The sequence below is a fragment of the Meles meles genome, chromosome 1 (assembly GCF_922984935.1).
Source record: "Meles meles chromosome 1, mMelMel3.1 paternal haplotype, whole genome shotgun sequence".
Taxonomy (NCBI): Eukaryota; Metazoa; Chordata; class Mammalia; order Carnivora; family Mustelidae; genus Meles; species Meles meles.
This window is the reverse complement of record NC_060066.1, coordinates 1,551,738-1,572,917: the sequence shown is the minus strand read 5'-3', so window position 1 is coordinate 1,572,917 and position 21,180 is coordinate 1,551,738. Positions and strand designations below refer to the sequence as shown.

Genomic DNA, 21,180 nt, shown 5'->3' with positions numbered 1-21,180 from the left:
GTGGCCAGGCTGTGCGACCAGTCTGTGCTAGACACACGGTACAGGGCTCGCAGGGCTGGGGGGTGTTCTGTCCCCCAGGATCTGGCTCAGGACCACAGAGCCCCTGAGATGGAAGGTCTTGTCACAGGAGGCAGAGGTGTGGGGTTCCGGGGGTCCCAGGGATAGCGGGCCTTCTGGCCACCGGTCTCCTCTCTCAGAGGCATGGGGTGTCCCTTGCCCCAGGAGAGACCTGCTTCAGGTCCTGGCTGCTGCTCTCTACCATCCAAGAGAAGGAAACCCCAGAAGGGGGGTGAGGGCTGACTGTGAGGGCTCTCTGACCCAGAGGCCAGTGGGGATGAGCCGGAAAGAGGGCTTCCCAGCCCCAACTCAGGCTGGACCCCAGTGCTGGGCCCCCCTCCCAGGACTGGGCCAACTCACCCAGGGCCCAGGAGGAGCTGCTGGAGCAGGAGGACAGGGAGGAGCCACAGGTCCCAGGGTGACTGGAGGCCCTCTCTTCCCCTCCCCATCTTGCCTCCCACAGGCGGCCCTGGGGAGGGGCCAGCACTGGGTGGGAGAGCCGGAGCCTGTCTTCCTCAAGTCTGTGGCCCCACACTGTGTGTCTCCAGGACCACGTGTGTACGCGCACACGTGTGTGTGCATGTGTGTGTGAGCATCGAGTCTCAACCCAGATGCAGAGCTGGGAGCCCTCGGAACAAGAGGCCTCCGGGGTAGGGGACTCCCGGGAGGGTGATCTGGAGGATTTGGTGCTGGCCAAGGTCAAGATGGAGTGAAGGTCCCCTCTGCATTGGAGCTTGGGCTGCCCTAGGCCCCCAGGGAGTGGGGCTCGGTGAACCTGGAGAAGGCAGGTGGTGGGTATGCCCAGCAGCAAGCCCTGCCAACCAACAGAAGGGGACCATGTCACCAGGGGCCAGGCGAGCGGGCAGTAGGCGCTTCACGGATCGATCCTGGATCCCGGGCCACTCTGAGCCCGCCTGGATCTTCCTTCCACCTGACTTGGTCTGCCCTCCTCTACCCAAACAATCTCTCAGTCATTCAAAGCCTGGCCTTAACGGCCCCCTCCTCCGAGAAGCCACCTGTGATCCGACCCTGGCAGTTGGGGTCCTGCTTTCTGCCCCACCACAGTCAGGCCCCCCGCAGGGCCCAGAGAGCAGAGCCCTGCCCAGTTTCCTGCCCTAGTGACCATCCCTGCTTAGCATGTCTTGGGATGTGGAGAGGAGACAGACGGGGCCGCCATGTGGGTGAGGAGAGCCCCAGAGAGAACCCAGAGGCCAGGAGGGGCAGGAACGGACCAGGAGAGGAGGGGCTGAGGAGGGGTGGGGCCAAGTGGAGGGAGCTGGACTTGAGGCTCAAAGCCCTCCCCACCCTGGTGGGGCAGGGCTGCCAAAAAGGAGATTCCGGAGGCCTGGTGCAGGGACAATGATTCTTCAGGGACACTCAGGGCTGGCTCGCAGGGGGCGGGGGTGGGGGTGGGGACAGAGGTGGCGGGGGCTCTAGAGGCCGAGGCTGCCCAGCAGGAGGAGCGCCAGCGCCAAGGCCAGGCCGCAGCCGCCAGCCAGGGCAGGGGCCCCGTCTATGTTGCAGAGGTCGGTGTTGCAGCAGGACACGGGCCGGGTCTGGCCGATGCCGTCCACGTCCGAGGGCACACACTTGATGGCACAGGACTTGGTCACCGTGGAGTCCCCCACGAAGGGGTACACTGTGGGCCATGTTGGGTGTCCGATCAGCTCGCGAGCTTCAGGGCCCCCACGCCCAGCCCATGACCCCAGGATTGCGTGACCCGTTCCCCGCTCCGCTTTCCTTCCGCCTCTGTGGGCCCAGTGCGGGCTCCCGGCTGGCTGTGGGAGGCCAGCCCTTTCCAGGGAATCCCCGGGCAAGGGGAGGCTTCCTTTCCGTTTAAGGAAAGAAAGGAGGAGGGAGGGAGGCCTAACTGCTGGGAACCAAAAACCCTTCTGCAAAGAAATGGCTAAGGTGGAGGAGGCGCACCGGGCAGGGCCTGCCGGGGTGAGGGTCCTGGAGGCGCTCCGACCCTGGGACCGGGCCCGCCCCCCAGGCCCCGCGGACCTATCGCCCCGCCCCCAGGCCCCGCGGACCTATCGCCCCGCCCCCCAGCTCCGGGGACCTATCGCCCCGCCCCCAGGCCCCGCGGACCTATCGCCCCGCCCCCCAGCTCCGGGGACCTATCGCCCCGCCCCCAGGCCCCGCTGACCTATCGCCCCGCCCCCAGGCCCCGCTGACCTATCTCCAGAGAGTAGAGGGTGGTCTTGCACATGGTCTCGTTGGCCTTGCAGGTGGCGACGGCGACACAGCTGGACACGCCAGTGGGCTCATGGCAGGTGTAGCACTGCAGGGCCTCCGCTGGGTAAGAAGGGACAAAGGACACATCAGGCTTGCCCTGCCCCTCCGTGAGCCGCGGTCCTGGAGGCCCAGGTTGGAGGGGGCCGCGCCGTCCAGGCTGCAGGTGCCCAGCGGCCCAGACTCTGGGAGGACTCAGGAGGTTTGAGTCGTGGTCCTTAGAGGCAGAGTGTGCCCCTGATGAGCTCAGCCTGCAGGGCCAAGGTGGAGAGGGGACAGCTCTGGAAGCATCGAGGAGGGGCCTGCAGGGAGCGAGGCGTCCCTGCAGGGTCAGGGAGGGCCTCGGTCTGGCCGGACACCGCCTCGGAATCCTGACCAGCAAAGAGCAGCACCCAATGAGCGACAGTGGGCACCAGGAACAGACAAGGAGGTGTGTGGGGTGCAGGGTGGGCCGGGCTGGGCCTGGGGCACCCACAGGTGCCAGGTTAACAAAAGAGAGAAGAGCCACAGCCCAGGGACCCCGGGCAGGTTGGGGTGCGGGCCGGCAGGGGCGGGGCCCCAGGGTGTGCTGCTCTGCGTCCCACCCACCGCCGGAGCCTGGCTGGCCTGACCGGGGCCGGCTGGTCCAGGCACAGCCAAGGCCACAGGCTCCTCTACCCCCACTGTGCGTCACTGTGCCTCTGGTTGATCTGTTTCTGGCTGGGGCCCCCACTACCCGGCTCCTTTTCTGGCTGGGTGTGGGGGCCCCGGGGGGCTGGGGCATCTCCCCCAGGGGCTCTCTCAGACCCCCTGTGTCAGCCCCAGCTCCCAGAGCCTTCCTGGTCTCCCCAAGACGCCCCAGAGCCCTGCTTCCACATGGCCCCGGAATTGGGGAGACGGTTCTGCCCACGACCTCTCCAGCCACAGACTTTCTGGGGTGCCCATGGCCCCCCCCCAGTGACATGCAGCTCCCCAGCTGGCTCCCAGAGCCTCTGCGGCTGCCCAGCCCTGGGGGACAGTCCTTGGGGCTATGCTCTCCTCCCCCTCAGACACCTGCGCCCTTCCCTGCGGCTCACCCTTGCTCCCCACCCCGCCTCTCCTGGGTGTCCCCGCCTTCCTCCACTCCCTGGCCCCCTGCCCCGCGCCCCTCACCAAGCTCGCGGCCACAGGTCGCCAGCACCAGCATCAGTAGCAACAGCCGTGTCCCCCTCATGGTCTCGTCCTCACCCCGCTCTGCAGCACGCTCGCCTTCGGCCTGCCCGCAGGGACAGTGGACACCCCGTGCAGCCACCCGACCGGTCAGCCAAGCAGATTAGTGGGATTGGGTTTCTTGTGGGCGGCAGAGGTGCAGAGACCCGCCCCCTCCACCCACTGGGGCCCCTCCCGCCTGCACCGGAAGCCCCATCCCTCTGTGGGTACTCCTCCTGCCCTCCCTGTCTTCTCCCCTCCTCGACCCCTCACAGCCTGGGGGCCCTTTCTGGCCCCGATGGCCCCTCTCTGTGATTTGGGGCCCCCACCTCCCTCTATGACTCCCTTCCCCGGGCTCCCCACCTTCCCCTTCCTCCTGCACCCCTACCCCACCCTGGTTTCTGCCTCTGCAAGGCACCCTTCCCACTGGGGTCCCCAGGCCTGCCTCCAGGGCAGAGTCTGGGTCTAGTAATTCTGGGTTTGAATGCTACCAAGGGGCCTGCAAATCCCCCCCACCCCAGCTCCTCTGAGGGAATCTCGCGGGGCACGGAGGTATGGGGACAGACCGCTGCTGGGACAACCAGCCGAAGTGTACTGAGAGGCTTCTGGGCACAAAGACGGGAAGAGTGCTGGGCCAACAGGAAGGTCCTGGGTGGAGGGCGGAGCTGGGGTGGGGCCAGGGTCACTTTGGGGACACTAGCCCTGGTGCCCACTGGAGGGGCAGGTACACCTTGGTCTCTAAAGAGGCCACAGGGGCTGCCCCTTGGGCAGGGCTCTCCTGGACCCTTGTAGGTCAGGCCATCGACAGCAAGGCCCTTGCCCAAGGCCCAGACAGCACCGAAGTGTGGCTCCAGCCGCTGCCCCCCCCCACACACAGGCGCACGCACATCCCCCCCAGAGTGCCTGCACTTCCGCCCCAGGATGTCCTCTACCCGTGACCCAGTCACACCCTCCAGCAAGCCCACAGCTGTCAGGGTGAACCCCGGGGTAGGGTGGGGAGGGTTGTGGGCAGGTCCCAGGGCCTCTTGCTGGGAAGTCAAGGCCATGGCGCCCAGACTCACTTGGGGCCACGCTATAACCCCACCCAACTCCTCCGTCTTCTCCCAGAGGGTCCAAATCTTACTCCCCTCCAAGACTTTGCTCCTGCGTTTCCTGTCACCACGGATGCCCGTTCCTCCCCCACCCTCCTGGGACTGACTTTCTGTCTGGGGACTCCCCCGATCCCCACCCCACAGCGTTTATGCGGTCCTTGGCTTTCCTTTGAGATCAGCTCCCTGTGGGAGCTGTTGAGTCCTGGGCCCCCTGGACACTGGGTGGGGCCTGTGGGCTGGGTGCGTGGCTTCCCGGAGCACCCAGCCTGGGGGAGCCCCTTCCCCCGCTGGATCGTGCTTTCCTCACCACCGCTCCGGAGACACGAGCACACAACCCTAACAACCGACTCTGCGTCGGGCACAGGATGGGACGCTCCTGGCAGCTGCTGACTTGGGCAGGTCACCTTGCGCGGGCTGGGGCAGCGCAAGCAGCAGCCGGGCTTGTCTGATTTCACACTTGAGCAAGCCGCCACGCTGCCGTCAGCGCTGACGCGGATGCCGTTAACTGGATTAGACACCCACCGCACACGCCCCAGCTTCCTCCTTCAGTCCAGCCCAATTCCACGGCTGCAGCTCGGACCAAGCCCGGCTCCCTGTGCTCAGACCTAAGGACCCCACCTGTGCTTTCCAGCCAGAGCACACCCCTGGCCCCCAGGCATTCACCCCTCCTACAGTTTCTGCCTGATCCCTGGGCAGCCAGGCTGAAACCTAACTGCAAATTTGCACCTGTCTACTCAGGTCGGGGAGGGATGTGGCTCAGTCAGAGTTTGGGCGGGCTCTGTCTAGGATGCCTCCATGCTGAGAGGTCTCCAGCCACCCCCCCAGTCCTACTAGGAGCCTCGAGGGCAGGGCTCAAGAGTGTGACCAGGGTCCAGACTCAGAATGTAACAAAATCAGGGCCCATCGTGTGACCAGAGTCAGGGCTCAGAGTGTGACTAGGTCAAGGGTCAGAGTATGAGTAGGATCATGGCTCAGAGTGTGACCAGGGTGGGGGTCTAGAGTGTGATCAGGGTTAGGACTCAGAGTATGACCAGAGTAAGGGCTCAGACAGTGACCAGGGTCAGGGTTCAGTGTGTGACCAGGGTCAAGGCTCATCATGTGACCAGGGTTAGGGCTCAGCATGTGACCAGGGTCAGGGTTCAGAGTGTGACAAAGATCCGGACTTGCAGTGTGACCAGGGTTGACGTATAGTGTGTGACCAGGGTCAGGACTTAGAGTGTGACCAGAATCAGGATTCAGGATGTGACCAGGGTTAGGATGAGAATGTGACCAGGGTCAGGATTCAGAGTGTGACCAGGATCAGGGCTCAGAGTGTGACCAGGATCAGGGCTCATGACCAGGGTCAGGGCTCAAGTTGTGACTAGGATCAGAGCTCAGAGTGTGACCAGGATCAGGGATCAGAGTGTGGTGAGGGTCAGGGTTTAGAGTGTGACCAGGATCAGGCTCAGAGTGTGACCAGGATCAGGACTCGGCATGTGACCAGGAATCAAGGCTCAGAGTGTGACCAGGGTCAGGGCTCATGACCAGGGTCAGGGCTCAAGTTGTGACTAGGATCAGAGCTCAGAGTGTGACCAGGATCAGGGATCAGAGTGTGGTGAGGGTCAGGGTTTAGAGTGTGACCAGGATCAGGGATCAGACTGTGACCAGGGTCAGGGCTCTCTGCTGCTACTCCATCTCCAGACTAGGGTTCCTCCCCAGTCGTCTGTGGGTGACCTCCTCTGGGCAGTGTCTGTAGGCCCCCAGGAAGGCAGTGGGGTACCTGGCTCCTGCTCACCGGTCCCCCTGTGCGGGGCACCCAGCAGAGTAGCCTGATGGCTCCATGTTTCTACACAGTGAAGGAAATGTGGGGAGTGACATTATCCCGGAGGCAGCCCTTTCTGCTGCATCCTTCCTGAAGGACCCCGATGTGGACGTGCCCTAATACAGGGTCACCTGTGTGCCAGCAGGCGTGAGGCTGTTCCCATCTGTGCTGGGACACCTGGGAACCCTCGCTGCCCCCCCCCCAACAGCATGCACTCCTTGTCACGTGAGAGCGCTTCTGGTCCCCGCCGGCCACGGCCTGACCCTTCCAGGAGGTTTGCAGGAACTGTGCGAAAGACCAACCCGCTCTTGATGGGTTTCAGGCCTCAAGACTCAGCACCCCTGCCTCGGGGCCCAAGTTGCTTCACCGGGTGCTCACCCAGCCCTCACCAGGCCCTCACATCGGGAGCCCTGCCTTTCACCGGAGTCTCAAGCCTGGAGCAGGGGGGTTGCCGGCTGTGTGGGCGGGCACTCCCGGCCGCAGGTGTCTGGTGACATTTGGGGGGGGGGCAGCGCTGAACAGTTCCGGGGGCAGGCGGCGGACCTGCCCGCCAGGGACCGCAGCGCCCCACCCGGGGGCACAGAGGGGTGGCTTCCCGCCTGCCCTGACCCCCTCTTCTCCGTGTGCTCGCTCCTAGATGTAAAGGCTCCTTTTTGGCCCTGCGTGTGGCTGCCGTTCTCCGCGGGGGAACCTGCCGGTGGGACCGGGCAGCGCTCTTCACTGCGCCCAGGAGCGGCGGGGCCGTGGGGGCTGCTGCGCTCTTGCCCGCGCTCTGGTTTTGCGCGGCGCATCCTTTCCTGTTTGTGTGGTCGCGAACCTTTCGCAGTCTGGATGTGCGGTCCTGCTTTTCTTGCAAACACCTTTTTCTTTTTTCCTCTTTGAAATTTGTATCAGCTTTATTGGACACGTGTCCCCTTCCGTACAGGTCACCCACGGAGAGCTGGTGTAGTCACAGGTCCTGAAACCCTCGCCAGTGAGGCTCAGGAAGGAGCCCTCCCCGCGCCCCCCGCGCCCCCGCGCCCCCGCCCGCGGGCTGCCAACCCCGCACAAGCGCGCTCCCAGCCTGCCCTGGCCGCCCGCCCCCCGGATTGGCCTGTGCTGGGCGCTTCGCAGAAACCGGAGCGCAGTTTGCGGATCTCCGCCTGTGGCCTCTTGCTCTCTGCGTCTCAGCTTCGTGCCGCAGCCCTTAGCAGCGCGGGGTGCGGGGGTGGTGCGGACGCACCCCGCGGTCAGGAGAGACCCGGGCGTCTATCCACGCTGTCGCTGTTACGAGGAGGCTGGTGTGAGCGGTCACCGAGAGGCTTCCGTGTGAACTTGGGTTCGTCCGGCGCGGGAATGTGTCCCCGGATGGGATTGCTGGGTGTCTCGATTTTCTACGCCAAACACTTTAACAATCTCTCTCTCTCTCTTTTTAAACATTTAACTCTGTGATTCAGTTGAAATGCCTTTCGAGGGAGTGGGAGTGAAGGCCCAGAGCCGGTTTGGTTTTCTTCTCGGGGTGGTCAGCTCCCCACCGCCTGTGCCGGGTCGCCCCCCCCACCCCGCCCCTGCACCTGCCGCGCGCCACATTAGCGCCTGCGCAGTCCTGCCCTTCCCGCGTGCCGCCCCCACCCCACTAGCCCGAAGCCTTGCTTGTGCCTCTGTGGGGTCACTCTCTGCTGGGACGCTGCCCCCCACACTAGGTGTCTGCACCACCGCACTGGCTTTTCCACGTTTTCTTTCATGAGACTGTGGTCTCATGACCACCGGCAAGGGCTGGGTGCTGTGCTGGGGGTCATGTGGTGGGGAGGAGCCATGTCTCCTGGTGGGGTTGGGTGTTGGTCCACTCCGCAGCTGGAGACCGGCTGGAGCCCTGATTAAAAGTTTCTCGGCGTGTGGGGACGTGCGTGGGCGTGGGTGTGAGTGTGGGTGTGCGCACGCGACTGCACCTGTGCGTGGGTGGGGGCCGAGCGCCTCCAGCCTCCCACTCTCCCCTGCTCTGTTCCCTCCATCTTCCCCTTTCCAGTTCCCCCAAAGGTCCTTCCCTCTGCGGGGGGGCCCTCCGCCTTCCTCTGGCCCGCCCCATGCCACCTCTAGTTCTTAGGACCTCCCGCTCTGCGCTCTGCGCGCTGGGACGCTCGAGCACCTCCCCCCAGCCGGAGCCCCCGCTCAGCTGCCTGGGGAGCAGCGTCTGCCCGGGGCTCTGGCATCTCTTAGTCCTGTGCGGGGGGGGGGGGGGGGGAGCAGAGGGGCAGCTGAGGGTGGAGGGGCCTCAGTCCGTGTTGCAGAGGCTGAACTGGCAGCAGACGATGGACACGTGGGGGCCAAGGCCAAGGGTAGAGATGTCCGGGCAGCCACTGTAGCACGATTTGGTCACCAGAGGCAGGTCAGCGACGCTGAAGGGGACTCCTGGGGTGGACAGAAGGTAAACAGTGCAAGCTCCCTGAGGCCCTGAGCTGCCCATGCCCCTGCCCCACCTGCCGCCAAGCCAAGAGTCAGCGCCCAAACTGGGTGTAACTGGCCCCCTCCCTCGAGTCCTCTCCTGCACTGAGGTCAGTGGGTGCCCCTCCCATCCTGTTCCAGACCCGTGGGAGCCTGGACCAGCTCTGCCCCCTCTGAGCCGGGGTCTTCTCTCCTGGGCAGAGAGGGCAGAGCTGGGCCACCCCACACATCCCTTACTCACGGGTGGCGATGCTGACGCAATAGTTGGAGCCCCGCGGGCATCTGGACGCGTGGGTGCAGCCTCCAAAGCCCTTGCATTGGTGACAGTTCAAGCCTTGGGCTGCGGCCACGGGCGGAGGAGGGACGGGCGGGTCAGCCGTGGGCGGAGGGTCAGGTGGACGGACGCACGCATAGAGAGGGACACAGGTGTGGGCAATGCAGGCCTAACAACACCCTCTCTTCCCACCCAGGACCCCGCTCTCATTCTCCGGACCCTAGGCTCTCATCCTGGCGGGCGCAGCCCCTTAAGACCTTCTAGATGAGGGGGTGGGGAGGCCGCCCATCCCAAGCGCAGCCCAGGGCTGGCGCTCTGCCCTCCATCCTGCCGGACCGCTCTTCCCGGTGTGCAGGTGGCCCGGCCCGGGGTGGCTGCAGCCGGAGGTGGCTCGGCTGAGTGCCCCCACCCAGGACAGCGTTGGCCTGGGGGCAGGATGGGGTCTTCGCGGGCTCTCTGTGTGACCCCCCCCCAGTGGACGGCGTGAGCAGCGGCTTCACGCAGAATGAGCTGGGGGTTGGGAGGCATTGGTGATGGGGGGAAGGTGGCGAGGGCTCCCTACGATGTGCCGTGCCCATTTCCACGTCAGCAGAACCCCTGAGACCCACAGGCTCCTTCGTTCTGGTGGCTGTGGTGGGGGGACCTCAGTGGCCGCCGTGGGCAGTGTGGACAGAAGCGCTGGGCAATGAAAGGGACGGGGCGGGGGGGGGCGCGGCTGGCGCAGTTTTGTTTGACGTTTCCTCTCTGAGGACAACCTGGAGGCTTTTGAAATACTAAGTTCATCCCATAAATGTCTGATGGATCTGCCCATCAGCCCTGTCCTCGCACGGGGGCACGGCGGGGGGGCTCTCTGTCCTTCGGCACTCCCTCCCCACCATGCTCCTGGCCTTGAATTTCCTCCCTCCCTGCCTGCCCCTCCTTCTCTGGTTCCTGCGGTCAGTGCTTCTGTCCCGGGCCGAGCTGCAGTGCAGACGCAGCATGCTCGCACGGGGCACGCTCGCTGCGGGCAGGCTCCGAGCCCCAGGGCACCACAGTTCGGGCCAGGTCCTCCCCACCCATGCCCCAGTCCGTCCTTCGGGCCTCTGCTGGCTGCCCCAGCCCCGCCATCACCGTCGCCCTGGATCTGTCCCAGATCGCCACACTTTCCGACCCGGGCCAGTGGCCACCGTGATGCGCTGCACACGTTCGCCAAACCCCCGTGTGCACGGGCACACACACACACACCTGCGCAAGGCACACACACCTCCTGGCCAGCCCTGAGCCCTCTGCTCAGTCCCTGGGGTTGTGGGCAGCCTCCTCCCAGAGCCCAGAGCAGTGATGGAGACGTGAAGTCCCCACCATGGGAGTGTGCCCAGTCGGCCCTGACTCATCGGCCAGCCCTGCAGAGCAATCTGAGACCGCCCGGGACCAGGAGAGGGGACAGCTGTCACAAAGCTCATCACCGGCACATCAGACCTGAGGACTGTGGGGTAAGCTACGTGTACCACCTCATGGACAGACAGGGGACTGTCACCTGGGAAACTGGGGTGTCTCTGCCCCAAGGGAGCCCCTTGAGAAGTGCAGTTCCCGCCTCCCGCTCTCCTCTGCTGTCCTGATTCGCCCAGACGCCGCCCTGCTTCGCCCATGCTCTTCCTTCTGCCTGCCAGGCAAAACAGGCCCCAGCTCAAAGGCCACCTCCTCTAAGAAGTCCTTCTGGATTTCCAGGCAGAGTTGAGGGCTCCTCCTTTGGTCCCCCATGAGCGGCTGGCACCTCTGCCCCCATGTGACCTTGCTCAGTGCTCGCTCCCCACCCCCACGCCCTCAGACCTGAAGGACATGGGTGGCGTGTTTCAGCCACTCTGCTGCGCCCCAGAGCATCCCCCACTGTACCTAGTGGAGGCCGGAGAGCTTCATGGAGGTAGGAAGTGGGGAGGGAGGGACGGAGGGACAGAGGGACGGAGGGTTGTGGGTGCAGCTGGCCAGGCTCACGCCCTGTCCTGGCTCACAGAGCAGCAGATGGGGCCCCTCCCACTCTGGACCCCGTTTGGTCCCTCTGACAGGGCAGGCGTGTGGACTGGGCGGGAGCAGGGCGAGGACACCCCCATGCTGTGGCACGTGCAGGTCCCCCGATCCGCCGGACCCCGGCAGAGCCAGGGGAAGGAGGAGGGGCCTGTGACTTAGTGCCAGAGTGACGAAGGCTTTCCCCACCCCTGTCCATCTGACGACCCTGGGGAAGTTCTCAGGGGTTGCTGGTGAGACCCTCCCCACCGCACAGAGAGCCTGCAAGCCCCTGGGCCTGGGGAGGGGGTTCCCGCAGGGGGACAGCAGTGGGTCCCAGACGGCGCTGGGTGGAGCCGAGGCCCAGGCTAGGGGCAGTCCAGACACTCCCCGTGTCCACCTCGTTTAGGGCCACGGGCCGTGAGGAGGGTGCCTTCCCAGGCGTGACACAGAGGCCTTGTCAGGGGAGGGCTGGGGGAGTGGGGCCGGCTGCGGGTGGACCGTGTGGCGGGCTTCCTCCCGGGCTGTGGGTGGGTGGGCAGAGACGCCGTCCCACCTCGGGTGCACTGGGAAAATGAGGCCAGGTGTGGGCAGCCCCATGTAGGCGGAGTTCCCTCGGAAGCCCTTAGCAGGCATTTGGTTCGCCGGGCCTGGAGCTGGACCAGACAGGGCCAGCAAGGGCAGACGTGGGCGCAGCCAAACATGGAAATGGCCAGAGTGGGCAACTGGCCCCAGAAGGAAGCCTGAGCAAAAGGAGAGACCCGTGTCCCAGTCAGAAGAGAGCCATTAGGGGCCAGAAGAGGGTGGTCCTAGGAAACAGGGGCAGGCCAGGGAGAGCTGGAAGTGGGCCTCACACTCAGTGCGGGGGTCACCGTCGAGTGGAGAAGCCTGTGGGGGAGAGGGCTGTCAAGCTCGGGGGAGGGCACTGGGAGGTTGATGGCCCTCGCAGGGACAAGGACAGCACCGTGGGCTCCGCCGATGGCCTGCGGGTCCAGGAGGGGGTGGGGGAGACTGCTCCTGAGTGCCGTCCACACGCAGAAGGTAGGAGGCAGGTGGGGAGGGTCGAGGGCCCAGAAAAGGGGGTGGAGGGGGCAGGAACTGGGCTTCCCTGAGGGGACAAGGCCCAGCCCAGGACTCAGTAGTGGCTGGGGTTGGGGGACTGGCTTAGAGCAGTGGGGACAGAGGTGGCCCTTGGACTCACCCAGCTCCAGGCTCAAGGCAGCGGCCAGCAAGAGCCCAGGGAGCAGCCGCATGGTTTCCTGGGTCGAGGCTGGCTGGCGGGTACCAGGCTGCAGTCTTATACCAGCTGCTCCCGCCTGCTCTGACTCACCGGGCCGCTGACTCGGCCCAGGAGACAGGCTGGGACCTGCCCAGCCCCCAGGCCCCAGGCCCTGCCCCGTTTACCACATAGACCTCTTTGTCCATCAGATGGCAGGGTGGGGGCCAGGTAAGACCCCCTGGCACAGGGTGGCCCTTCAGCTCACAGTGTCTGGTTTTCCTGTGAGGAACCGGAACGAGGGTCCTGCACAGGCCTGAGCTCGCCCTTCCCGCTCAACACGCCTGCGAAGCTCAGGGGGAGCCAGAAGTGCCCCCCAAGGTGTCCGACGACCAGCTCCCCTCCGCAGAGCCGGAACAGGTGCGTCCTCCCCTGTCCTGGCAGTGGGGAGCTGCCGGCCTTGCTAGGAGTGATGGGGGCTGGTGGCTGGCACCGAGCCCACACGCGGGGCCCACGACCCGCAGCACTGTGCCCGTGTGCCCCGTGGCTGGGGGCAGGGGAGATGCGGGGAGCAGAGAGATATTTCAAAAGGTCCCATGATGGGTGAGAGCCCGAAAGGGCGCATGTGAGAGCAGAAGCCGGACGTGCGGAGCCGCCTGCCCGCCCCCCCATTCTGCCGAAAGCCGCAGGGGCAGCGCGGAAGCTTGTCCGCCCTCCTATCCTTGCATCTGCTCTGGCCGCTGAGTGGCTTCTGTCCACCGCTCTGTCTGGTGGGCTCCTTCCGGCCAGGAGCTGGGTGGATTCAGACCCTGCTCGCAGGGGGAAGAGCCTGAAAGCAGGTGGGTTCCCGGGGTCCCGCCTGCCTCCCCCAGCCCCCACCAGCCTTCTCTAGGGACTCCTCATCTCAGAGGGAGGCTGGGTGAGTTGCTGGGCCTGTCACTTTTCCCTGGAGCCCGGGTCCTCGGCTTCTGGTGCCCGCTCCCCTGCCATGGGCCGTCCCCTTGTCTCGTGCCAGCCCTGGCTCCAAGGGCAGCAGGAGGAGCCAGGGTGAATGGAGTCTGGGACCCACAGAGCCGGCACGACTAGCCGTCCGAGGCCAGGGAGGGGAGCTGGCGCAGGCCGCGGCGGCTGCTGAGCACGGAAAGAGGGGTCGATGTACGTGTTTACCCATTTATTCACACTTGAGACACTGACGGGGCCTCTCTGAGGTGCATCGTGTGAGCAAAGGAGGGAGCCCTGGCCTGAAGGCGGATTCTCATGCCGATCAAGGTCAGGGTCAGGGCTATGGGGCTTAGCATTAGCTGCCAGGGTGCGGCACAGTCCTGGAAGGTCCCAGCCCTGGCACGTGGCAGAAGGGAAGAGGGGCCACCCGTCCATCCGGCCGTCTGAGGCCTCCTTTGTGCTAGGCCTGGGGCTGGGCACGTTCACTCACAGCCTCACCCCTGCTCCCGAGCCTTGGCATGGGGCCACCGACCATTCCTATTTTACCAATGAGACAGCTGAGGCTCAGAGACGTGGGTGAGGACCTCCAGGCACCCTGAGTTGTAGGACTCAACAAAACTCACGGGGTGGGGGCGGGTAGAAGAAAGGAGGCGTCCCCATTTTTTTGTCCCCCTTTCAGCGGTAAGATAGGTGTTTAACGAATCAGCCGCTGCAAAGGGAGATGGGGTGGTGGGTGCGGCCTCCCCCTCCCCTCCCAGCAGTGGGGCGAGCCCAAGGTCAGCGCCCGCGGTTCCGGCTGCTCAGCTGTGCTCCGAGGGGACCCATGGCAGGCGGCACCGAGACCTTCGGCTGCTTCCAGACTCGAGACGCCACAGGGAGCTTCGAGGAGCATACCTATTGCCGTCCAGGGGGTACTCGCTGCTGTTGAGGGACCCCTCCCCACAGAGGACATGCCCACTGCCTGCGGGTAGCCTGGTAACCCCAGCCAGACAGGGACACAGACACAGGGCTGGACACCTGCCTGGGGGCCTCGTGGCTTCTCAAGTCTCTGGCTCCACTCTTCTCCTTCTAGAGCTTTCCTGACCCTAAGCTCTTGTATTTCCCGGGCGCAGTTTGGTTTCAGTTTATAAAACCCCTCCTCGGTTTCCCCACCCCGGCCTCGGGGGTGCAGCCTCCTAGCCGGTGGGAGAAGACTGCTCAGTGGGGCAGGGGTGTGGCAGCTGGGCACCCCGGTCCCGATTTGTGCCTCAGCTTCCTCACCCATAAAGGGGGCGTGAGAATGGCTCGCTCCTCACACGGTGGTCCTGGAGCGCCCGTGGCCGGGGCGCGGGGAGGCCGCCGGAGGTCATCTGCCGCTCTCGTCAGTGCCGTCCCCACTGGCACTGCCCTTCGAGTTCAGTGTCGCAGGCTTCCCACTAGGGTCCGGGTCCCCCATCAGCTGTGGGCCTGCGGAGGGCTCTGTGCTGGGTTCTGGGGACAGCCCAGCCAACCAGGGGGCTGTGGGAGGGTGGGGGGGTGGCGTGGTCCTGCGGGCGGGTGCGATGTTCTGGGTCTTGGGCTTGGATCGGGTCACAGCGGAGGATGGGCAGGTGGGGACAGAAGGCAGGTATAAGCACCCCCATACTGCGGCAAGCCCGGCTCCCTGCTCTCGGGGACCCCAGAACGCCAAGGTGGCCAGGCCGGTCTCTAAGGTCATCACCCACCGAGGGGAGGGGGCACTGCTCCTCCCAGCTGTGGCCTAGGACGCCGCTGACCCGGGACAAGTCTTACACAAGCTAACAACTGCTTCCAAGCCTCTCCCACTGAGTCAGGAGGCCGAGGGCGGCTGGGGCTGGAGGCCCATGTCCACCCTTCCTCCTAGCAGGCTTCCGCAGCCAGAGGCCTGTACCGGCCTTCCAGCCAGCTCTGTGGGCGAGCTGGGTCACTTCCCCAAGGCTGATCACTCCTGGGGGGTTCTGCTGGACCTGCGAGAGCTCGTGGCTGGGGTCTGGCTTGCTCCCAGCCTCCCCCAGGGAGCGCTCACACCGGATTGGACTTCAGGGGATAGAGACACCCAGGTCTCCCGTGGGGACTGAGCTCTTGACCAGGCACTCCCTGAGTGCAGCGCCTTCCGGCCCAGGATGAAGCCCATCTTCCTGGACGTTCTGGGAGGTCCAAGCAGCTCTGCCTGAGGACCCCGACCGAGGCTCTCCCAGTCCCTCAAGTTCCGGAAGGGCCTGGGTGAAACTCTCCGGGCAGACCGTCCAGCTCCCCCTGCCCCCCCCATGAGAGCCAGACCGTCCAGCTTCCCCCGCCCCCCATGAGAGCCAGACCGTCCAGCCCCCCCCCCCGCCCCCCCATGAGAGCCGCGCTCTCGGGCCACGGGCTCCTGAGTCCCAGGGACAATCCCACCATACAGGCATTTGCCACTGTCCTGCCAACTTGGGCCCAAACAGCTTGAAGGGGCTCTGAGGCCCCTCTCCAGACGCTGGAGCTGGGGACACTGGTCAGGTGAGGCCTCAAGCCCTGTGTGCCCTGGGGCGTGAGGACACGTGCGCAGTCTGGCCCCACTGGTAGTTAGACTGGCATTTCCCAGGCCACCTTCACCCAGGACGGTCCATGCTGGACGGACTCTTGTTTCCCAAACCAGGACAGGGATGGGGTTCACCGAGGCTGGGCACCCTTTAAATAATGCCAATTCTTGGGCCCTTGGGGGTCCCAATGTCCCGCTGACTTGGGGACACTCTTCAAATCAAGGAGGGGGCTCTTCAGCCCTGGGTGGACCCCTCTCTCTCCTGGCTCAGGCAGAGTCAGAGCCTGGAGCGTCCTTGGAGACCCTCAGGCTTTGGGGCCACGGCCAGGTCAGCCAGCCCTCGTTCAGCCAGACCTGCAGACCAGAGCAGAGGGGGGCATGCTGGAAGTGGGTGTCAACAGGTTGTTGGGATTGGGGTGCACAGGAAATCTCGGGGCACATGTCCGAAGGGAGCTTGGTCATTGGCATCCCCGACCCCGCCTCTCCCAGCCTCTGTCCTGGATGGACTCCCAGGACCCCCGCCCCGGCTGACTCAGGTGGGCAAGCGCTCCCAGACGCCCACTGCGGCTCGCCCCCCTCCGGTAAGAGGCACACTAGGCTGAAGACCAGGCTGTTTGCACCCCCGCCCCCCCCTTGCTTCCTTCTCTGCCAAAAATAGTCCTGGGATCAGCTCTGGGCTTCACCAAAGATAGCTGCCCACCTGCCCCGCCCCCAAGTGCCTGCCAGCCTCCGGCCAGGGTGGGGAAGGGGGGAGTCCAGAAGGGAAGCCTCCCTTACCAGGGTTCTGGGGGCGGTAGGCGCTCAGGGTCCTCTTTAGGTTGAGTCCACCCCCAAGCCCCCGGCCAAGGGCTGCCAGGATGTTCCTGGCACTCCTACCTGGGACAGCAGACGGAGACAAAGGCCTGCCTCCCTCGGGCCTCTATGCCACAGCTCCCCCTGGGGCAGCTCCCGGCCTCAGTCAGAGGCACAGAGACAGCCCTCCTGGTGCCCCAGAAAGCCCTTCTTCCCAGGACGGTCCCTCACCCATCCTGGGTCCCCACTTCCCCCTGCGGCTCCCCACACTTCCTGGGTGGACTGGGGCGGGGCCTTGCTCCCAGAGCCGCCGGGAAAGTGGGCCAAGTCTCCCTTCAAATCAGTGTTCCTCAGCCAGCAGAGGACCCCAGCTAAGTCGCACACTCTGCCAGGCTCCCCGGGAGGGCTGGGTCCACATTGGCCCTTCGAGAACAGAAGGTCGTGGTCTGGGAGCGAGGCCCAGCGAGGCCAGGGTGGTGGGCAGGCGAGGGAGTCCCCCTAGCAGGCAGTGCTGGGTGTGACCGGGTGGGGGTGGGGTGCAGCAGGTGGGCGTGCGGGGTGAAAGGGAAGGGCTGAGCCTCTCAGGACTCTGTCCTCGAGTGGGCCCTGGGGGGCGGGCTTTAGAGCAGACCCCAGAGGGTAGCCAGGAGAATGGGCGCCAGGGCCAGGGTCCCGGGCACGGCGAGGCCAGCGCTGTTACAGAGGTCGTACTGGCAGCAGGCGGTGGTGGAGGCGTGTTTGGAGTAACCGTCATACACGGTCTCAAAGCAGCTGGGCACGCAGGACTTGCTGACCTTCATCCTGGTCGGGGTGTAGTCTGCAGAGGGGAGGCAGGCGAGGATCCAGGGCTGGTCCACCCTGGCGTGGAGGGCCTTTGGGACCGGGTCTCCCCCCAGCCAGGTGCTCCCAGAATCGGAGGGCAGCCTCCCTCCTCAGGGTCCCACACTCCCTGGGGCAGGGGAGGACAGCCCTCACACCCCCCTCCCCAGGAAGGGCAGCAGGGGGCGCCCGCGGACTCACAAGTGCGCGTGGTCATGCAATAGGTGACCATGGCCGGGCAGCGCATGGGGTTGAAGCAGTTCTCTCCATTGTAGGCACACACGTGGCAGTCCAGGGCCTGCGCTGGGGGCCAGCGTGTGCGGTGGGAGCTGGACTGGAGAGGCCCCTCCTCCAGCCCGTCCGACCCCAGGCCCTGTCACCTTCCTCAGGGCAGAACAGCTGGATGGAGGCGGTGAGGCCTTCGGGCCTCCCTCCCCATTTCTGGCCCACCTGCTCTCCCCCCCACCCCCCGAATGGGGGTCTGTCCGTTGTTCTGTTCTCCAACTGTCTTACCTAGAGGGAGGCCCACCAGGGCTGCCAGGAGCAGGGTGAGGAGGGCCGCCATGGCTGGAGGTGAGGGGACAGAGTGGGAGTCGTGGGCTGGGCAGGTGCAGAGGGGTCAGACGACCATCCGGGAGCTCCTGGTTGTCTCAAGGCACTGCAGCGCTGCACAGAGGGAGACAAGGACAGGTGGTCACCAGGAGGACTGAGGGACCCCAGGGGACCCGTGCAGAAGGGCCACCCTACCTAGAGTGTCAGGTTTCCTGAAGAAAGGAACAGGAAAAGAGATGAGAAGGAAGTAGGGTGGGGGACAAGCCAAGGGGAGAGGCAGGCATCTGCAAGACAGGAGACCTGTGGGGGGGGCGGTCCATGCAGGGCCCCTTGGCAGCCTGACACGCTGCCCCTCCCCCGTCACCTAGGGCCCTGAGTGCAGGACTGGGCCCCAGGGCTGGGTCTCTCCTCACTGCTTCCCCTCCCCTTTGCTCCTGGTGGTGAGGGAGCAGGAGGCTAGCTGAAGAAGCAGAAGGTGACACCCTGCAGCCCCCCCCCACTGCCGCCCACTCCTGGGGGGACATGTGATGTTCTTCCCGGGAACTCCCAACTGTGTTAATGCTACTGCTTTGCTTCGGGGAAATAACCTGCACAAGGGCGAGGCCTCCAGGCCCCTGCAGGTCCCCTTGAGCATATAAAAGGTCTTTTGAAAAACTCCCTTTCTCCACACCTCCCCCAACCCCATGGTACACAGTCAGTTGCTCCTCAGGACCCCAGTGCAGCTCTTTCTGCCCGCAGGTCCCATCCCCATCCCCACCAATTCGCACCAAAGACCTCTCGAGACTTCTCTCTTGGGCATCGGCTCCAGAACCCACTCCACCAAACCTCATCTATATTTCACAACCACGTCACTGGGGTATCCCTGAGTGGGTCCCCACTTCTGCTCCTTTCAGGGCTCAGGCGGGGGCCGCTCTCCCAGGAAGCCCTTCGGAGCCCCGCCCTACTTGGGCCTTCCAGGTCTGCGTCCGTGGCCACAGCCGCAGCTCGGCGCAGTGATGAGCTCGGACCAGGCGGAGGGGCGCTGGGCAAAGCAGCCGGAAGAACTAACTTCCCAGTTCCCCTACCGTGTTTGGGATGGAGACGTCCAGTCTCCGGTAAGGGGCGGGGCGGGGGTGCGGAATTTGGACTACGACTGCCCTCCGCCCCGCGGGGACATTCGGGGCTGGTGGGGGTGCGCCGCGTCCCCCCCCAGCGGATAGATTAGACTCCGCCCTCCCCAGAACATCAAACCCACGCTTCTTCAGGCCCCGTTCCCAAGAACCGACTTCAGGACGCCCGAGGCCTGAGCGAGGCCGAGCCGCGGCTCCAGCGCTTCCCGCCCCTCCCGGAGAGCTCCGCCCCTAAGACTGCGGTCCCCAGCAGAGGGGCAAGGTGTCGGGTGACCTCAACCGTGACCTTCAGCACACCGTACCTCCGCTGCGCCCGGGACTCCCCCGCGGCCGCTCGCCGAGCCCTCGGTCTGATTGCAGGACGGTCCGAGCGCCCTGCGGTGACCACGCGGCAGTGCCCCTCCGCGGCCTGTGCGGCTGGAAGCCACCCGCCGCGCGTGAGCTCTCCGCCGGAGGCCCCGCCCCGGCCCGCCCAGGCCGGCTTTGGACCCGCCCCGGCCCCGGCCCCGGCCCGCCCCCGGCCCGCCCCTGGGCCCATCCCTCCCCGGCTCTTTCCCAGTCTCCGCCCCCGGACTTCTGTCAGTTTCAGCCCCGCCCCCGCCCCGCCCCTCCCCAGTTCTTCCCAGTCTCCGCCCCCGGGCTCCAATCAGTCTCAGCCCCGCCCCGGCCCCGCCCCTCCCCAGTTCTTCCCAGTCTCCGCCCCCGGACTCCTGTCAGTCTCAGCCCCGCCCCGGCCCCGGCCCCGGCCCCGCCCCCTCCCCAGCTCCGCCCCACCCCTGCCCAGTCTCTGTCCTGCTCCGGCTCCGCCCCCTTCCCAACTCGGCCCAATCCTCGCCCCGGCTCCGCCCTCGGCTCGCCTTCCTCTTGGCCACGCCCCCGGCCCCGCCCAGTCTCCGCCTCGCCCCAGCTCCGCCCCCTGCTCCGTTTCTTCTCGGTCACGCCCCAGCTCCGCCCAGTCTCAGCCCCGCCCCGGCTCCGCTGTCTCCGCCCCCGCCCCAGGCCCGCCCAGGCTCCACCCCAAACCCCTCCCATCTCGCTTCAGCCCGCCTGCCGCCCACGGGGATTCAAACCTCAGCCCCAGCGTCGCGCGGCTCCGGCAGTGGAGTGCGGCCGGACGGAGATGCCCACGCGATCCTCAGACGCACGTGCACCGCTCGGGAGCTACCTCCACGGGGTCTGGCCGCAGCGACCCGGCTGAAGCTTCGGGCTCTCCCAGTCTCCCCCTGCTGCTGCCAGATGCACTTTGACCCCTCGTCCTTGCCACCATCCAGGCCCTAGTCCTCGAGCCCGGTTTAGCAGAGGTGCTGCATGGAGCTGTCCCAGGGCGCAGTGACCCCTGGACCCGGCTCCCCGTTCAGCCTGCCTAGGTCCCCACCTGGCCCTGCCTTAGCTGCTGAGTGACTTCTGCATTTTACCGAGCATTTCCGGGCTTCGGTCCCCCAACGGTCCCTGGTCCCGTCTAGCAATGCGAAACGGCCAGCCTTGAATCCCATTACTTCAGGGCCCCCCTCCAACCATAGTATCAATAGTAAATGATTGGTTTTTACTTATATAACTTCATTTCAGCATTTAGCTTTTGTTCTGTTTTAGGCGAAATTTAAGATTTTCACGGGCACTAAATTTTTCTTTTTTTTTTCCTCTGATGCAAAAACACAACATTCCATTTGATATATATAAGGTGTTTTTTTTGTCTTGAAAGGAGGTGAATTGTTTGGGGGGCCCTAGGCACTGAGCCTCCAGACCCATGGAGGCAATCTCTCTGGGCAGACTGGAATGACCCTGTTTGCCAGTGGTCACTGAGATGTCCGTCCCACGTACCCCAAATACCTCATCCTCATGAAGCCCCCACTCTCTCGGAGCAGAGAACAAACACATGGGTCGACAACCGAGCACACCACCGGCGTCAGCATCAGGCTATGATGCATTAATGAGAACTGGGTTTACCCCCTTGCTTTAAGCAAGCAAAAAAGGGAGAATAAATGAGCAGCATTTTTTGGATATTGCATGACAAGCCAGCAGAGTCCGGGACTCTGGAGGAAGGGACTTCACAGAAGGGGCTGCAGGCTTTACCTCAGGGGGACCGAACAGCCTGTGTGCTCTCCCTGAGGGAGGAGACAAGGGCCAGGGCAGCTGGGATTCACAGGGCAGAGCCCAGGTTGAGGAGGGCTGCTCAAGAGAGAGGAGGTGAGCAGAGGGAGCTGTTGACAAGGGGCAG

General features: G+C 65.1%; 3 protein-coding genes across 6 annotated transcripts; all 3 read right to left on the bottom strand.

The window, feature by feature from the left end:
• Nucleotides 1-1,470: 1,470 nt before the first annotated feature.
• On the bottom strand, nucleotides 1,471-3,548 carry LOC123926327 (ly6/PLAUR domain-containing protein 2-like). The gene is made up of 3 exons (XM_045980086.1): nucleotides 3,424-3,548; nucleotides 2,236-2,355; nucleotides 1,471-1,696 (listed from the first exon to the last, which is right to left on the bottom strand). Exons 1-3 carry the CDS (start codon nucleotides 3,482-3,484, stop codon nucleotides 1,491-1,493), a joined length of 387 nt encoding a protein of 128 aa, XP_045836042.1. The 5' UTR covers nucleotides 3,485-3,548; the 3' UTR covers nucleotides 1,471-1,490.
• A 3,788-nt stretch (nucleotides 3,549-7,336) lies between these two features.
• Nucleotides 7,337-15,483, bottom strand: SLURP2 (secreted LY6/PLAUR domain containing 2). 2 transcript variants are annotated; one of them, XM_045980110.1, is made up of 3 exons: nucleotides 14,442-15,483; nucleotides 9,014-9,112; nucleotides 7,337-8,739 (listed from the first exon to the last, which is right to left on the bottom strand). In XM_045980110.1, the coding sequence occupies exons 1-3, from the start codon at nucleotides 14,443-14,445 to the stop codon at nucleotides 8,603-8,605; spliced, it is 240 nt and encodes a 79-aa protein (XP_045836066.1). In that variant the 5' UTR covers nucleotides 14,446-15,483; the 3' UTR covers nucleotides 7,337-8,602. The 2 variants fall into 2 exon arrangements, with proteins under 2 accessions (XP_045836066.1, XP_045836073.1); XM_045980117.1 differs by lacking the exon at nucleotides 14,442-15,483 and adding an exon at nucleotides 12,213-12,411 and having other exon boundaries at nucleotides 9,014-9,106.
• Nucleotides 15,484-15,509: 26 nt separating this feature from the next.
• Nucleotides 15,510-19,454, bottom strand: LYNX1 (Ly6/neurotoxin 1). 3 transcript variants are annotated; one of them, XM_045980061.1, is made up of 4 exons: nucleotides 19,268-19,454; nucleotides 17,818-17,970; nucleotides 17,506-17,602; nucleotides 15,510-17,343 (listed from the first exon to the last, which is right to left on the bottom strand). In XM_045980061.1, the coding sequence occupies exons 2-4, from the start codon at nucleotides 17,867-17,869 to the stop codon at nucleotides 17,106-17,108; spliced, it is 387 nt and encodes a 128-aa protein (XP_045836017.1). In that variant the 5' UTR covers nucleotides 17,870-17,970; nucleotides 19,268-19,454; the 3' UTR covers nucleotides 15,510-17,105. The 3 variants fall into 3 exon arrangements, with proteins under 3 accessions (XP_045836017.1, XP_045836030.1, XP_045836022.1); XM_045980074.1 differs by having other exon boundaries at nucleotides 15,510-17,302; nucleotides 17,506-17,607; nucleotides 19,268-19,446; XM_045980066.1 differs by lacking the exon at nucleotides 19,268-19,454 and adding an exon at nucleotides 18,624-18,815.
• Between the last annotated feature and the right edge of the window lie 1,726 nt (nucleotides 19,455-21,180).

Bases quoted from the DNA above. Each gene is read 5' to 3' on its own strand.
- SLURP2 (XM_045980117.1), bottom strand. From the start codon at position 12,276: ATGCGGCTGCTCCCTGGGCTCTTGCTGGCCGCTGCCTTGAGCCTGGAG. The intron at 9,107-12,212 runs GCCACCTCTGTC...CCGCAGCCCAAG, and splicing joins GGAGCTGGGTGAGTCCAAGG to GCTTGAACTGTCACCAATGC. The intron at 8,740-9,013 runs GTGAGTAAGGGA...TGTCCACCCCAG, and splicing joins TTGCGTCAGCATCGCCACCC to GAGTCCCCTTCAGCGTCGCT.
- LOC123926327 (XM_045980086.1), bottom strand. From the start codon at position 3,484: ATGAGGGGGACACGGCTGTTGCTACTGATGCTGGTGCTGGCGACCTGT. The intron at 2,356-3,423 runs GTGAGGGGCGCG...CTTCTTACCCAG, and splicing joins GACCTGTGGCCGCGAGCTTG to CGGAGGCCCTGCAGTGCTAC. The intron at 1,697-2,235 runs GTCAGCGGGGCC...CATGGCCCACAG, and splicing joins CCTCTACTCTCTGGAGATAG to TGTACCCCTTCGTGGGGGAC.
- LYNX1 (XM_045980061.1), bottom strand. From the start codon at position 17,869: ATGGCGGCCCTCCTCACCCTGCTCCTGGCAGCCCTGGTGGGCCTCCCT. The intron at 17,603-17,817 runs GTAAGACAGTTG...CCCCCAGCGCAG, and splicing joins CCTGGTGGGCCTCCCTCTAG to GCCCTGGACTGCCACGTGTG. The intron at 17,344-17,505 runs GTGAGTCCGCGG...CCTCCACGCCAG, and splicing joins TTGCATGACCACGCGCACTT to GGTGGACCAGCCCTGGATCC.